The sequence below is a fragment of the Neofelis nebulosa genome, chromosome 3 (genome assembly GCF_028018385.1).
Source record: "Neofelis nebulosa isolate mNeoNeb1 chromosome 3, mNeoNeb1.pri, whole genome shotgun sequence".
Classification (NCBI taxonomy): domain Eukaryota; kingdom Metazoa; phylum Chordata; class Mammalia; order Carnivora; family Felidae; genus Neofelis; species Neofelis nebulosa.
In genome coordinates this window covers 27,999,234-28,015,725 of record NC_080784.1, presented here as the reverse complement: position 1 = coordinate 28,015,725, position 16,492 = coordinate 27,999,234, and the positions used below count along the sequence as shown (strand labels likewise).

The window sequence follows — 16,492 nt, the reverse complement described above, 5'->3', positions numbered from 1 at the left end:
GTGCCTTAGGCTAGAGAATGCACTTTCCACATGCAAGGTCTCATCTAATTATCACAACAACCCTGTAAAGAAGATTTCAGCATCTGAGTTCTACTAACGGGAAAACTGAAGATCAGAAAGATTAAGGCACTTCCTGAAGATGACTGGGTTACTGAGTCAAAGCCTAAAGACTAGATCCCAGATGTTTAGATCCTGAGTTCAGGTCCTTCCATTACACACAGCTGCCTGCAAGGTCTCGCTGGACTAAAACTCAAGAGTCATTTCTTGAAGAGCTGAAAATGGCAAAGTGTATAGTATCAGGGAGAAGCCATGTCAGCAGGGATTACTGGGTAACACTATACCCCAAACTACTCTGCGGATAGCTTTATTTTTAACTCAGAAGTTTCTATTTCATAGGAAGTACCGCAAAAATCTCCACAAAACTGTTATTTCAGGGCAGGGCAGGGCACACAGCCAGGACAGCTCAGGCATCACTGGGATGAAGACAATATAACTAGTGTTTTGCCACTTTAATGTGGACCAGAGCCCTACGATTTCATTAAAATATCCAGCCAAGGCTCATTGTAACACGAATAAAAAGGGACTTTTGAAAGATAACAGATTTGTATACCCATAGATAATAAAAATATAATTCTATCTACCTTTTAGTTAAAAGACAGGGTAGCTTTGAAAATTTTTAGATTGTGTTTAACATTGGTCCTCGTTTTAAATGTACTAATTGAGATTGAGATAAATACTGATTTGATATGGTTATTCACAATAGATTGTACGGTATACACATTGCATTAGATAAAATAATTTGTAGAGCAGAGATTCTCAGTGGCGGGGATAATCTGACCTACTGCCAACCGGAATCACTGTGGATCATAAGGGATGCTACTGGGACATGCTGTACATGCCAAAACCCTGGCAAAAAAGAAAGGTCAAGAAACCACAAGGTAAAGCTTTTAGTGAATAAGAACACATAGTCATGAACTCACAGATATTTGATTTTTGAATTCGTAAGTTGAATACCAGAAGGACTTTTAATGACTCAAAAACTCCACCTCCACAAGGAGGTAAAAATACCTACCATAAACGCATTATCTAGCCTGTTAACATTCTTCAGTAGGATGGGACAAACCAGGTTGACCAAAACCTCTACCCACATGCTCTTTACACAGCCTGGAGGATTTTCTGTTCATTTTTACTTTGAAAAATTACCTTCATTTACACAGAGCTTGGCAGCAGGGATGTGGTAACACACAGGATAACACGAGATGAGAGAATGAAACACAAAAATGTCCACTATTTGTCTCCCACGGAGTGAGAAGGAGAGAGCAGATGGATGACGGTGAAGTAAGTTCATGAAATGGCACAGGGGGCCTCTGGTCTGGGCCCTGATTGCATTACACCTCCCCTCGGCTGATGGAAGATGCTTCGAGGGAACGTGAAAGAAGACAAGACTGACCTGCACACCGCACTACTCGTTAACCACAAGACAGATCACGAGACATTTTGATTCTCTCCTCACGCTAGTCACCACATGATACACGTGTAAGTAACACCTCAACACCTTTCCGATCAGAGAAAAGGTAAAATACTTGACTTTTCAAGGAAGTTTTACGTTCTTTGCTCTCTGTGACAGCTGTGAAGACTGTGACAGCGGAAGACTGAAGGGACAGAGCTTAGCCACAGCCACAATGTGTAAAATACACTGAAAAGCACACAGACCCACAGAGTCTACATACAACTGACCGTGTAAGTTTTACCAGGTTGGGGCAATTACTCCTTCTACTGCCACACCCATTCTTACTCCAAAGACTCCGCTTTAAGTTCTACGGGACCCATCGGTTTGATAAGCTCTTAACTGAAGCTTTATCAAACAGATTAGTGGAACACAGTATGGAGACAAGGATCACGCTAAGAAGTGAACGTTAATCTCCAAACAATACGTATTTGCAGTTCTAACACAGAGGTAAAGAAATTCTACATAACTGTGTAAGCAGGTGGTAGTGGTGGTCTTCAGGAGAAACACATGCTGTGCAGTGAAACTGGGCATCTTATATGAAGGAAGGTTAAAATTCGAATAAATGTCATTAAAGATAATCATCTTTGCACAGATTGCTGCAGTTCCAAGAGGATTTCAGTATAATAATACATGCAGTAAATATGGTAACTTTTGATGAATTTATGTGCCATTTGGAAGTATAATTTTCTTTCCTGTTTGTCCAACTCAAACTAGACTGTTTGCTTTTCTTAAGAGTATTCCCGCTCAGACTGTCATCTCTCCGAAATACAGATTTTTGCAGAGGGGATATGAGAAGATGAGGACATTCCTTATGGAGGGCAAGGGGGAAAGACAGTAAGAGAATATGGAAATCACAATGATTAGGTTTTACTTAATAGCTTGTTAGGCTTTTGCAAATCCAGAAACTGTCCTCAGCAATAGTGATTCCAGCTGTGAGAACCCCTGGTATGTACGATCGGGCATCTGTGGGTTTTTATAATCAAATAGGGATTTAGTGAATGAACAGATAAGCACATGAACATTCATCCTGCAGGATTATTCCTGTGTGATTCAGGCCTGAGTGGGCCTGGGTGACTTCCAGGCAGTCGGTTTCAACAGACATCATCGACACACTGCAAAACACTCCCCTTCCTCGTCCTCTTTCAGCTGATGATTACAGTTCCAGTGCTTGGAGAATGGCTCTGGACTCTCACTGCGGGGCTTTAGCTAGTCAATCAAATTCTACGAAACCGTACGTACCAAGAGCTGAACCATTCACCTGAATATTTTTAAGATGCGGACGATAAACAAAAGCAAGCATGATTTCTATGCCTGCAAATAAAAAGCCTCCTGGGTCTTACGGTTTCTAAAAGCTCTATCATCTGTAACAATAAATATTAAATGAGCAGCCATTACACACCTATTACTGCGCTAGACAATGTGAGGAGAACAGGGAGCTGTAAAGAGCACGGCCCTTGACCAAAAAGGTAGTTAAGCTTAACTGGGAAGGCTAGAAACGCTCTGAACAGGAAGACTAAGATTGTCCTAAATTATGTTGTTGGTTAGGTATCTACTTACTTCATGCACGGTATGCATTTGAGAGAATAGTAAATGTCAGTGAAGTTTTCTAGACTTGAAATGTAGCATGCTCACCCCATAGGATGCTGCGTTATGAAGAGGAATTAAACCACCTTTGTCTTGGGCATTAACATCTGCTCCGTGCTCCAGAAGATATTCAGCTACCTCCAGGTTATTGTAGCCTGCTATTAGAGTGGAAGAGGCGAACAAGTCAGATTAAAGAACTATATATTTCTATGTATACAAATCACAAGGGCTGAAAAACGTGACGATTTTAATACTTTTTGCTCATCTGAGCAGCTGATACTACTCTCACGTGACTAAGAGCCTTTATGATAAGGCGTCATACAAAATGAAGCCAATCAAAAGCATTTTACTATTTCTGTCCAGCGTCTCCCTCATCTTCTGGTGAGCTGTATCAGGTATCCGAGCAAGCACCGTGAGCCTCAGGGGGGCTGGGGGCGCTCACCCGCCAGGTGCAGAGGGGTGGAGTTTCTGCCCTGGGTGTCCCTGCAGTTGATATTCTCTGGCGTGCAGAGCTTCTGCACTCTCGCCAGGCAGCCTTTCTTGGCAGCGTCCAGTAAGGCGGCGTCTCCCCTCAGCAGGTCCTGGATGTCCGTGTCTCCCTCTTTTACCAAATCTAATGGTGTGTTTCCATCTCTGTTCTTTTTGGTTGGGTCTGCTCCATGCTAAAACAACAACGAGACAAAACCAAATGGGGTTTGTATTTTCTATAGTACCTTTCTTAAGGTCTTTTTAATTTTTAACTTCACCTTCATTCACCCAAAGAAAGGTATCTATATCCTGTATGCATTTTGAAAAACAGAGGCAACACCCGCCTTTTCTTTGTAAATTCCCTGCTCACCAATACGGTGGATCAGCTTTATAGCTACTTCTCAGTGGAAAGTCTAAGTCTTAGGATCAGTGGTGACAGTGAAGTGGGGAAGGGGCTGGGCACCTTTTCTGTGTCATGTCATATACTTTCCCAGACACCACGCTGTCTCCGGAAACCCCTTTTCCTTTTAAGAGCAGCCTGGATATTACTTTTTGACCAGATTTTAATGACATAAAGATATTTAGTGTGTATAATGGGAAGGAAGTAAGAAGAGGAAGATACACCAGTGGAAAAAGTACTTGATTCTAAATGCAATCAATACCAAAGTCTGCTAATTTTTTACTGTTTTCATTTTAAGTCTTAACACCTCATGTGAAATTAGGTGTAGATGTGTTAACAATGGATTTGATTTTAAAAGTTGAATCATCTACACCTACAACATGAAATGAATAAAAGTCAAGGACCTTTATTATGGGCCTGACAGACTGCTACCAGCCCACTGGAGAAATTGAGAATAAACCAAACTAGACAGTGAATTCACAGTGACCTGGAAGTTCTTTGTTTGTTTGTTTGTTTTTCCTGCAAGTTATTTCTTACCACCTAGTGAAGGTAAAAATGAGTATCAAATACATTATTATCCTTAAGACTCATAAAAACATATTTAATGGCATAAAGGTGGTGGGGACAAGAATTCTATTTATGTTTAACCAGCATAAGCTTTAAAAAAAAAAAAAAGACAGAAAACTACACAAATATATGTCTGATCATTTCTCACATCTTTTAATCCACAACATTACGTTAGTTTCATATAACTATTAGTTCCTACTATCTCGTTGCTTTCCCCCAAATTTATATGAATAACTTTGTTTAAAGATTACTTTGTATTTTAATAAAAATCTAATATCAAAGTTCTTATAAGACATGTATGTTTAATGTTGGATAATGAGCAATGAGTTTGTTAATAATAATACAGTTACTAAGAAAAAAAATCACAGTTGATTGAAAAACTTGTTTCTCCTTCTACCATGTTTTCTGATATTAATACCACAAGTATAAGCAATGCAAACAAATGCAACTCTTTCCAAGACCTACCTTGATGAGTTGTGATGAAATGAACTCATCAGATCAGCTCAGAAAGATACTTCAGACACTATTCAAAGCTATGCAAGTATCATGTTATCACACTCAAACACGCCCCTAAAATAGAAAATGTAAGCAATCTCTACAGCACTTATTGTACTTAATAATTCACTGTGATGTAATTTTCCATACTAACCGAAAAGCCAATGCAATTACTTTATATTTTATAATTTTAAAAATTACATACTTTTAAAAGGAGCTTGCAGATTTCATATTTTCCTTTAGCTGCTGCTTCATGCAGAGGGGTAAACTTCCATAAGTCCGCCACATTGACAGAAGCCCCATGCCTTACTAAAAGTTCTGCTACCTCATAGTGTCCATATGAACAAGCATTATGAAGGGGCACCAAGCCACTAAACAAAAAAAAATTATTTTTAAGACATGTAACAGATCTTTGTGTTAAGATGATACTTACAATAAAAATGATGTTAATTCTTCTTTGGCAGTGACTATGATGAGCACTCACTTAAAAAGAAAGGGTCTTGAAGATACAGTCACCCATTTCCAAGTAAGGATTAATAATTTCAAAAACACCCCTTTCAACACAAGGATTTCCCCTAGCCTCTCGGTGATGGGACAGAAATTTCACAGCAATCCTATGCTTAGAACACACACAGATAGACCCAGAGAAAAGGTTCCATCACAATATTTTTAATTAAAAAAAATTTTTTTAAGTTTATTTATTTATTTTGAGAGAGAGAGTGCAAGCAGGGGAGGGGCGGGGAGACAGAATTCCAATCAGGCTCCACCTTGCCAGCAGAGAGCCCGATATGGGGCTCAAACCCACAAACTGTGAGATTCATGACCTGAGTGGAAATCAAGAGTCGGGTGTTTAGCTGACTGAGCCACCCAGGCGCCCCTCCATCACAATATTTTTAATTCAGGTTTCATCCTGGTGATAGGGAGAGCAACACTACAAAGTGATTTCAGGAATATTTAACCAATAATCTGGTTTCATCCACTCAGATTTTCTTCCATTTGGGTTTTCCTAATGAAAATGGTATGCCTACTTATAAAATAGACAAAAAAATTTAACTAATTTACTCAGTCAAGTTCTACCTTCTGTCTTTCGTTTTTATTTCTGAATTCCTAATAATTCAGCAGTGGCTTCAATGCACAGATTTAATATTTAGATGTCAAGCAATGAAAAGTCAAAATCCAAGTGATCCAGGAACTGTAGTATTTGGGGAGGAAAATAATGACACCAACCATAAACTCTAGTTGCATGAGAAATCTAGCCACCTCAGCTCATGAACAAACTATTCTGAGACAACTCCAAGCTCTGGTTAGAAGGCAGCTGGCATTCTAAAAGGATAGAAAGCCGTTCCTATAAACAGGGTGCAATGAAAGGATAAGCTTAAGTTGCACTTAAAATATAACAAGGTATCAAAACAAGGTATCAAATGTTTTTTTTTTATTTAGAGATCAGTACTTTTGTTTTTAATATTTTGAGATAAAACATATTAAGTGCTGGGGCACCTGGGTGGCTCGGTCGGTTAAGCGTCTGACTTTGGCTCAGGTCATGATCTCTCGGTGAGTTCGAGCCCTGCGTCGGGCTCTGTGCTGACAGCTCAGAGCCTGGGGCCTGCTTCGGATTCTGTGTCTCCCCCTCTCTACCCTCCCCCTCCCCCACTCATACTCTGTCACTCTCAAAAATAAAAAATAAAATAAATAAACATTAAAAATACTAAGTGCTAACTACAATGGGCAGTAGAAATAAATGTTGGTTGCTCTCCAGTGGACTACAAAACTTCAAGTCTGATGTATCCCTTTTAAAAGATAAATCCATAATGGTTAATTAAAGTCTAAATTGTGTGGTTTAATTCTACAGTACTCTGATATGTAATTGCACAGAAAAGTGCTTGCTTATTTCTATTTTGAGATGATATGAAATTAACTCAGAATATGGAAGCTCATTTCAGATAAAACTTCCTTCTTGCATCACTAAATACTGCCATGGCTGCTTTAAACTCTGACTAGATAAATTAAAATAATTTAGTAAACTAACATAAAAATACAGAATATCTGAGTTGGTAAAAATAAAATTATGTGTTTATTAATAGCAATGACGTTGGGATGGATGGCTTCTTTTGGAAAGAGATTATACATTTTTAATAGCAAAAAAAAAAAGGACACACAATAAATTATAAACTATATAAACATATTCATACAATGCAGTAAAATACTATGATAGGCATTAAAAAGATGAGATGAACAATTAAGTACAGATATGGAAAGCCATTCAAGACCTATTTCTGGGTGAAAGAGCAAATTACAAAGCAGGCTGCATGGAATGGCATCCGCATTTATGTTAAAAACGAGCCCAACCCCCCACAGCAGCATTCCCACTGCTTTTAAAAAGTCTGGAGGATTACAACAAAATTTTTATCTAGAAGGTGGGGTGACAGGAATTTTCGTTTTCTATACTGTATGTTTCTATTAATGCTTTAGGTTTTAAAAAAGCATGCATGACTTTTTTAACAGGGAAAAGAATCTGAGACTTCAACCACATTTTAACAATTTTTAAGTCCCAAACGGCTCAATTCTAGCACCTACCCTTTGTCTTTGGCGTGGACATCGGCCCCGTGGTGTAGGAGGTACTCCACAACAGACACACGATTGTAGCCTGCTGCAAAGTGGAGAGGTGTAGAATGCCGACCCTCCAAATCTCTGCAATTCACATTTTGAGGGCTGCAAAGTTGCTTTAGTGACACACACACACAAAGGACATTAATATTTATTCACAGGTTTTGCTCCAAAATACCGCAGGCATCTTAGATAAACTGTAATTTTCTAATGAATATTTATTTCCAAAGATTGGATCACGCAAGTGATGTTTAAAAATCAACACTATGCCTGGCTTCACAGTGTCTACAAATGTTCTTACTGTTTACAGAGCAATTTAATCTTTTTTTCATCATTTCCTGGCCAAAATCCTAATCGAAAAGAAAAACCCGGCATAAAGCAAGGCTTTCCAAGGCAAATGATGCCTTCATTTTTCATCCTCACAGGGCGTTTCTCCCTGAGATTGACCGCCACAGCGCGTCTACGGTCCTGCACGCGGTCGGCCACTCCTTCCTCAAGCAAGACCGACCCTGCTTGACTACAGAACCACCCAGAGCTCCTGGCTCTGCGGATATGGCAAGCAGAAAGCCTCCAGAAAAAACAAATTCTGCCTGGGCCACCCACTCGGCCCCCTGACCCACTACAGCAAAGCTGGGCAGTCACCAGGGCTTGAGCTGATCTTTGGGAGATGTCCGTCTGACTCATAGAGTCAGACTGATTTCAGTCATGCTCTAGTGTTTCGCCTTCACTTTCGTCTCCTTCCGAATGCTACTGTCTCAGCACAAGCTCCATTCTGTCTGCTTACACGGCAGTGGGAAGCAAAGAAAGGTCAGCAGGCTGTGCCACTGGTGGTGATAGATGAATTATAACAGTATGTGAATAATAATCCACAGTTTATTTAGAATCTCATGTTCTTTCAGTGAGAGAATTACTGTCCGTGAAGGGGCTCACCATCTCCATCTCACAGATAAATACACCAAGGTTCAGAGAGGCTAAGTAGCTTGTCCTTTTTCACAGAGCTGGCAAGGTAAAGGTACAATGAAGACTCAGACCCGGTTTTCCTGATTTGTGATCTCTTGATCTTTCTGCTTGATCCCTGCTTACTGTCTTAGTTGCCCTCGTTCAGGGAAGTGATGTGAAGAAAGGTAATAGAAGAACAGTCAAAAAAGCCGAGACAACAGTGACATTTTCTAGGCTACAAGGTATGACGGCAGGACTTTCCAGGCATTTGACAATCTTGCTGCCACTCCTGCCACTGTAATGAGCTACGATTATATAAAAACTAGGACCTTGGAAGGCATCTGTTTCTACGGATTTACTGACGAGGCGCCTTCAACGTTGGTAGGGTAGAAACAGGGCTTTTCAGGTGGTACAATGCTTACATGACAGAAGGAAGTCTGGGCCATAAGGGAGAGCCTACGATCTCATCAGCTCTACGTGGAAAAGCCCCAGACTCTAAACTCCGAAGAGCCACTGTCATCTGGCCAGGTCATACATCTTATCCTTTCACGACAAGTGAATCTGTGGCTACATTAATACATATACTATAGAATCAAAAAACAGAATAAACACATAAAGTAAAAAGAAAGGATACAAACATTGGTAGCAAACACCTTCTACTGGTATCCTACGTGATGAAAGCTGCTTCATGCTGCTGCTGGTGGCTCTTTAGGCTGTTATACTCTAAATTCACTTTTTTTCCATGCAGAGAATATTGGCAAAACAGGGATGAGGTAGGGAATAAAACACAGCTCATTTAGCCAGGTCCCCAAAAATAAAAGCTCATTTTGCTTATTAAATATTTGATTTCTAATATTTGGAAGTTCTTCATTCTCTGTTCCATTTCACTTTCTTTTTTCAACGTTTTTTATTTATTTTTGGGACAGAGAGAGACAGAGCATGAACGGGGGAGGGGCAGAGAGAGAGGGAGACACAGAATCGGAAACAGGCTCCAGGCTCCGAGCCATCAGCCCAGAGCCTGACGCGGGGCTCGAACTCACGGACCGCGAGATCGTGACCTGGCTGAAGTCGGACGCTTAACCGACTGCGCCACCCAGGCGCCCCCCATTTCACTTTCTTTTGAGTGCCAAAGAATTTCACATCTTTCTCACCTGGTCTCCATAGTTTCAGTCAAGCTGTCTGCTTTACTCAGCAGACAGCCTTGCCTCTAATTCCTAATTTTTAAAAATACTTTCTGAAGCCTATAGGGAAAGCAACCTACCACACTTAATTCTCAGTCTGTCCTTTGCTTTTTTTCTTCCACTTCCATTCCATTCATAAAAAATTATTTGGCCTTTACTGTGAATGGATTGTTTCAGAAACCTGAAAGCTGTGGTATATTTGCCTATCAGTACATACAGAACATGTGGAATTAAAAACTACATATTCGGGAAATACTAAACGATTAATTTAATGATAATGGGCACATGTAGTAAGTCTGGAGCCCAGATTATCAATGCTGTGATGCAGAAAAGGAGTCCTGATCACTTTTCTATTTAAAGATTTTTTTTTAAGTTTATTTATTTTGAGAGACAGAAAGAGAGTGCAAGAGGCAGTGTGTGTGCACGCACGAGCAGGGGAGGGGTAGAAAGGGAGGGAAAGAATCCCAAGCAGGCTCAGGCTCTGTGCTGTCAGCACAGAGACCGACACAGGGCTCGATCCCAGGAACCATGAGATCATGACCCGAGCCGAAACCCAGAGTCAGATGTTTAACTGACTGAGTAACCCAGGTGCCCCTAAAGATTTTCTGTTATTAGGATACATTTCAAATGACAAGAAGTATGTAATTTTAATTATGAAAATAAAAAGTATATAATTTTAGATCTAAGAGAACTTTAAGATTTCTCCCCAGTGGCTATTACAACTGAAATTTACTATTTTTTCTTTAAATAACTTAGATGTTCTTGTAAGATGGAAGAGATGTTAGAAATGGCCAAATACTGAAACAAAAATAAAATTTCTGCGCATGTATTGTCATTTTCAACCAGAAAGAATGCTAAAGGTAGTTTGCTAAAAATCACAAAAATAGAGTTTGCTTAATAAGTGACAAAGTTTAGTTTGTAAAAAATAATGTTACGACTATCAGTCCCAATTTCACATTAGCTTTTCTTTAAAAGAAAGAAAGAAAGAAAGAAAGAAAGAAAGAAAGAAAGAAAGAAAGAAAGAAAGAAAGAAAGACAAACGAAACCACAAGACCAACCCCCAAACAAGAACAAAATGCCACCTCTTTCTATCACCCCTGCATGAGTGGTTACAGATAGGAAGTGTATTTATTTATAATGTTTATTCATGTTTGAAAGACAGAGAGAGACAGAGCACAAGCAGGGGTGATGCAGAGAGAGAGGTGGACACAGAATCCGAAGCAGGCTCCAGGCCCTGAGCTGTCAGCACAGAGCCTGACACGGGGCTTGAACTCACAAATCGCGAGATCATCACCTGAGCCGATGTTGGATGCTCAACCAACTGAGCCATTCAGGCACCCTGGAAGTGTGTGTTTTTAAAAAACATATTCAAGAGCAGACTATTATTTCATATTTGAAAAAAATTAAATCTATAACCATGTTTCTATACCACAAACAACGGCTGTTAAAATTTTCCTGGCAAGCAGAGTTACATAGAAAAGAAAATCCATCCTCTGTACATAAGTAATTCCAAATGGTTGCAGGATCATAAGAATGCTTTTCTAGAGCAATTGTTGAGAATCTCTTGGAAAAGTTGAAGAAACATTGTTTTGAAATTTATTGTACTATTATCTGGGCTTGAACTAGCTTAGAAATTTATGAGTGTGGCCAAAAGTAACAGTTTCATTAATATAAGTGAAAATAAAAGAGCTTTCATATAATCAGAAGAAAAGTGACTAAAACTGGTTTAATGGATATAAAGCACGTACTAGGAAATCTTCCTGGTTTATGGATCGACTTTGTTTTTCCCTTTCATTGTTTGGATTTGAATGGTTTCACTTATAAGCTTAAAATGAATTGGTTAGCAAAGTTCAATAGTGCCACCCAAGATGTTAAAAGCACTGATTTACCTTCACAGTTTCCAAGTCTCCAGCTTTAGATGCCTCTAAGAGCCGATAGTCAACATCAGAAGTGCGTATAGGTGTACTTTCTGAATAAAAGAGAGGAGAGATTAGTGTTAGGTTTTAAGGAATCACAGAGTTAAGAAGGAAAATTACTTGGTGAATGGAAAGAGGGATTAAGAGGTCAGAAATTCCTGAGATATAATCTATGGATTTTCTAAACTGTTTTCAGATGAGAAAAAAGTGGCTTCTTATTTCAATTTACATCCATCTCATCCTAAGCCACATTAAAAAAAAAGTATTTATTCTGAGAGAAAGTGAGAGAGAGAGTGGGGGACGGGGGCTGGGTACAGACAGAGTGAGAGAGAGAGTGGGGGATGGGAGGGTGGGCACAGAGAGAGTGAGAGAGAGAGTGGGGGAGGGGGGATGGGCACAGAGAGAGAGAGAGAGAGAGAGAGAGAGAGAGAGAGAGAGGGAGAAAGAGAATCTCAAGCAGGCTCTATGTTGTCAGCATAGAGTGCAATGTGGGGCTTGAACTTACAAACAGTGATATCATGACCTGAGCCAAGATCAAGAGTTGGATGCTTAAGTGACTGAGCCACCCAGGCACCCCCATCCTAAGCTACATTTAAATAAATTCGAAGACATATAAATCCTTCTCTGTCCCTACTATGCTAGCTTTCAAATCTTCTGGCCAAAACTTGGCAAAAGGGAATAAAGAAACATAGAACACAGTATCAAGAACATCTTTATGATACTTTGGTCTTACAAAGTGCTTTCGCAAAGCTTTGCCATTGATTTTGTTGTGCAAACCTAGGGAAGCCACTCAACTTTCAGTATTCAATGTTTAGCCTTTTTCTTTTTGGCCTCAACTTCCTCAATTTGAAACAGAAATACTACTCCCAAAATTAGTGATCTCAGAAAATATAATCAGTGTACTAAAATTCACATTAATTCACATTTATTGAATGGCTTCAGGGAAATGCAATAAAAAATGTCTGTACAATTGGGAGATGTGACAGAAATGCCAAATGGAATATAATTAGATTAGGCCATTAGGTCCAGATGTATGAAGTTAACAGATGAAGTGTTTTGATTAATATAAACCAAAAATTCATTACATGTAGGCCCAAATAAAAAATTTTTTAAAGAAAACAATGTACAAATATGTCACTCAAAATATGTTTGTGGACATTACGTTGGCCTTTCTACTGCACATGTGTATACACACTCACGTAACACAAAAGGAGTGAAGTCCAGGAGACCTGGATTTTAACAGTGATGATGGACAAATCACTTAATAGCTTAGTTTTTGCACCTATAAAGTGAGTGTTGGGTTCCCTTAAATCCTCTTGCAGATTTAAAATTACATTATCTTTTGATCAAAGATCCTTCCTTGAGTCCTCTGTCTACATGGGAAGATCAAGTGATGCTATGAAAAGGTTTTAGATTTCAGAAGAAACAACTTCAGCTCTTTCTAAAGTGCTTCATTCAGGAAGAGTGGCTTTTACAGCATAAGTTTTGAGAACTCTTCCATAAAAGATAAACTGTGTTTATTTAGTCATGATATTACTTAGCAGATAAAATGCTAAGATTAAAGGGAGGAGAGGAAAATATTTCATTTAATGAAGTACATTTTTGAAACATCAATAAGTATTTTTCTTTAGACAAGAGCTTATTATTCATTAATTTGTGGAACTGTCGAGGAAAGAAATCAAGTCTTGCTCGTCTTCAAGGTCCTTTTCACAGAGAACATTCAGAAAGCATTTGCTGAACTGACTTCCAGCATGCTATTTTATACTGGGGTCAGTGTGTCTGGCCCACCATCACTCTTTCTTTGGCTGCCTTTATCCTGTTCTTTGTTGTCTCATTTGCCTCCTTTCTCGGTGTGCACGACTTTGCTGCATTAATGGGTGAGAGAGTCGGTGTGGATATTATGTCTCTGTGACAGTAATTCTCGCAGCTGGCAGAGCTCACAGAAACATCCTTTGGATGTATATAGGTAATATTTCGCAAAGTGAAATGACAGTTGTTTATGTCTATAGAGTTAGAACTTTGGATATTTTCAGATTCTAGCATTTGAGGGATACTGCTCGTATGGATAAGTGTTTTCATTCTATCAATTATTTGAAATTGGCATAGTGGTCTTGATACAGACTACTTGCAAAGGGTTATAATTTTACAATCAAGCAAAAATTTTTATGCAAATATAAAAATATCTCTGAGAACTATGGAGAAATTCTTACTCCTTGTCAAAGAGTAGAAAGTAGTTATTTAAAGATATTGATTAATTACTATAGAAATTATAGACCTTTGCATCCATTATAAATCCTGAACAGGCTTAGAACAGATTCATTTCTGGGAACAAAGTAGTAGCTGAAAGGATATGTATACACCCAGGAGCTTCATACAAAGAGAAACAGAATTAAAAGAAGGATATAAAAATGAAGTTAAAAGGGAACATAGGTAAAATAAGAGTAGCTGATATGCAAAGTACTGTATCAGTAAATTCCTTTATGAGCACACTGGCCTTTTCAGAGTATGAAATTAAAGATTTCACTTAGAGTCAAAGGCTAAAGATAGGCTTCTAATTTTTTCTCCAATTCTATTCTGGCTTACCAGAATTTTAAAAAGAAAATAAAAGAGAAGAAAAGAAAAAAAAAAGAAAAGAGAAGAAACCCAAACTGAAAGTTCCAAAGGTCAGAAGGCAGTTTGCTATTAAAAAACAAACAAAACAGAACAAAAACAAGTCTCCTGTAGACTGGCTGTCACTGGACTGGCAATAGGTCTTACTGACTTATTTCAATGTGCAAATGTAAGTGGGGATTTCAGTATTTAATTTAGCTCTTATAAATCTCCAAATCCTTACCTCTATAAATGATTAGGTAAAAGTAATGGAATAGTCACACTGGAATATACAGTCAGAATAATTCATTCTAGGGTGCCTGGGTGGCTCTGGTTAAGTGAGTGACGTCAGCTTAGGTCATGATCTCGTGGTCCATGAGTTCGAGCCCCACGTCAGGCTCTGTGCTGACAGCTCAGAGCCTGGAGCCTGCTTTGGATTCAGTGTCTCTCTCACTCTCTGCCCCTCCCCTGCTCACACACTCTCTCTCTCTCAAAAATAAAGAAACATTAAAAAAAAAAGAATAATTCATGGCAAGGTCTAGCCTAAACATACTGTTTAAAAAAATTTATCTGTGATGCTGGATATATTCTTTATCTATGGTAATATAGTAGCCACTAGTCATATGTGGTTAGGACAAATGATGAACAGATTTAAAATTTTTATTTAATTTTAGTTAATTTAAATTTAGCCACAAGTAGCTAGTAGCTACTACACTGGACACAGCAGAATATAGAGAAAGCAGGTCTGGAGAAAAAAGTCAAATCTTCTGAAATCATGTTTTAAAAATCTGGTTCATTGGGGCGCCTGGGTGGCTCAATCAGTTAAGTGTCCCGACTTTGGCTCAGGTCACGATCTCAGGGTTCGTGAGTTCGAGCCCCATGTGGGGTTCTGTGCTAATAGCTCAGAGCCTGGAGCCCACTTTGGATTCTGTGTCTCCCTCTCTCTGCCCCTCCCCCACTCGTGCTCGGTCTCTCTCGGTCTCTCTCTCTTTTTCAAAAATAAACATTTAATAAATGAATAAATAAATAAAATTCTGGCTTATAAAAAGCTGCTGACATTAATTTTGACATAAATACTGCCAACAGTTTACAATTCAAACTTTATTTTATTTTTAAGGTATTTATTTATTTTTAAACTATTTATTTTGAGAGAGAGTGAGCAAGCACACAAGTGCAGGAGGAGCACAGACAGAGAAAGAGAGAGAGAATCCCAAGCAGGCCCCGCACTGTCAGTATGAAGCCTGATGTGGGGCTTCAACCTATGAACCATGAGATCATGACCTGAGCCGAGACCAAGACTTGGACACAACCGACTGAGCCACCCAGGCACCCCTAATTCAAACTTTATTAATGTAAACTATTGGCAATTACTGACTTGAGAGCTGGAAGTGCAGGTTTCTAAAAGTGGATCTTAAACCTGGTATCAACATTATTAGTTAAATGTATCTTCATAAAAATGTTACCCAGAACAGAACTCCAATAACCTGGTATGTATCCTATATGACTGATGCATTCTTTTAGGAGTCATTAGAGATATAAACTGGAATTGGATTAGTAAATTTAGGTACAAGCAAAAAGTCCAGCTAGTACATGGTCCACAGACTATAGATACTCAAGTTGCTCACAGAAATATTAATTTAAAACATTGTATCCTCGGGGCACCTGGGTGGCTTGGTTGAGCATCCAATTCTTGGTTTCAGCTCAGGTCATGATCCCAGGGTCATGAGCTCAAGCCCTGCTCAGCATGGAGCCTGCTTAAGATTTTCTCTCCCTCCCTCCCTCTCTCTGCCACTCTCTCCCACTCGTGTGCGTGCTCTCTCTCTCAAATAATTAAAAATTAAAAAAAATTGTCTCCTCTTCCAAAAAACAATTCCCATTTCAAAACCTTTCTAAGGGCAAGATTTTATCATATAATTCTACTACTGTATTATTTTTCCATATCAATAAAGAATATTAAGAATTAAACCAATAAGTCTGGCATATCCTATGTTAAGCATTTAATTACCTATTTAATGTTTTATCTTCCAAACAAACTTCTAAGAAGAATTATCAGAATAATTGAATAAAATATTTCATTTGTGATTCAGTATTTAATTTTATCTTTTACCAGAAGTCATATACTCTAATTGCATTGATTTAGAAGACATTTAAGAAACATTAATGGATCAAATCTGCCTAATTTATTCAATCCTTTCTTCTCCATTTTGTCAATTATCTCTAAATTATGCGTAGTATTATT

General features: G+C 38.7%; 1 protein-coding gene across 2 annotated transcripts in view; it reads right to left on the bottom strand.

The window, feature by feature from the left end:
• The window catches only part of TNKS (tankyrase), a 215,731-nt gene that overhangs the window by 38,605 nt on the left and 160,634 nt on the right, over window positions 1-16,492 (bottom strand). Inside the window, exons 13-17 of one of the 2 annotated variants that reach the window (XM_058720163.1) lie at window positions 11,638-11,717; window positions 7,599-7,744; window positions 5,230-5,395; window positions 3,537-3,756; window positions 3,143-3,249 (exon numbers count right to left, since the gene is read on the bottom strand). In XM_058720163.1, coding sequence (XP_058576146.1) covers window positions 3,143-3,249; window positions 3,537-3,756; window positions 5,230-5,395; window positions 7,599-7,744; window positions 11,638-11,717 — 719 coding nt within the window. Of the gene's footprint in view, window positions 1-3,142; window positions 3,253-3,536; window positions 3,757-5,229; window positions 5,396-7,598; window positions 7,745-11,637; window positions 11,718-16,492 lie in introns of both variants that reach the window. The other variant, XM_058720162.1, reaches the window with a different exon arrangement.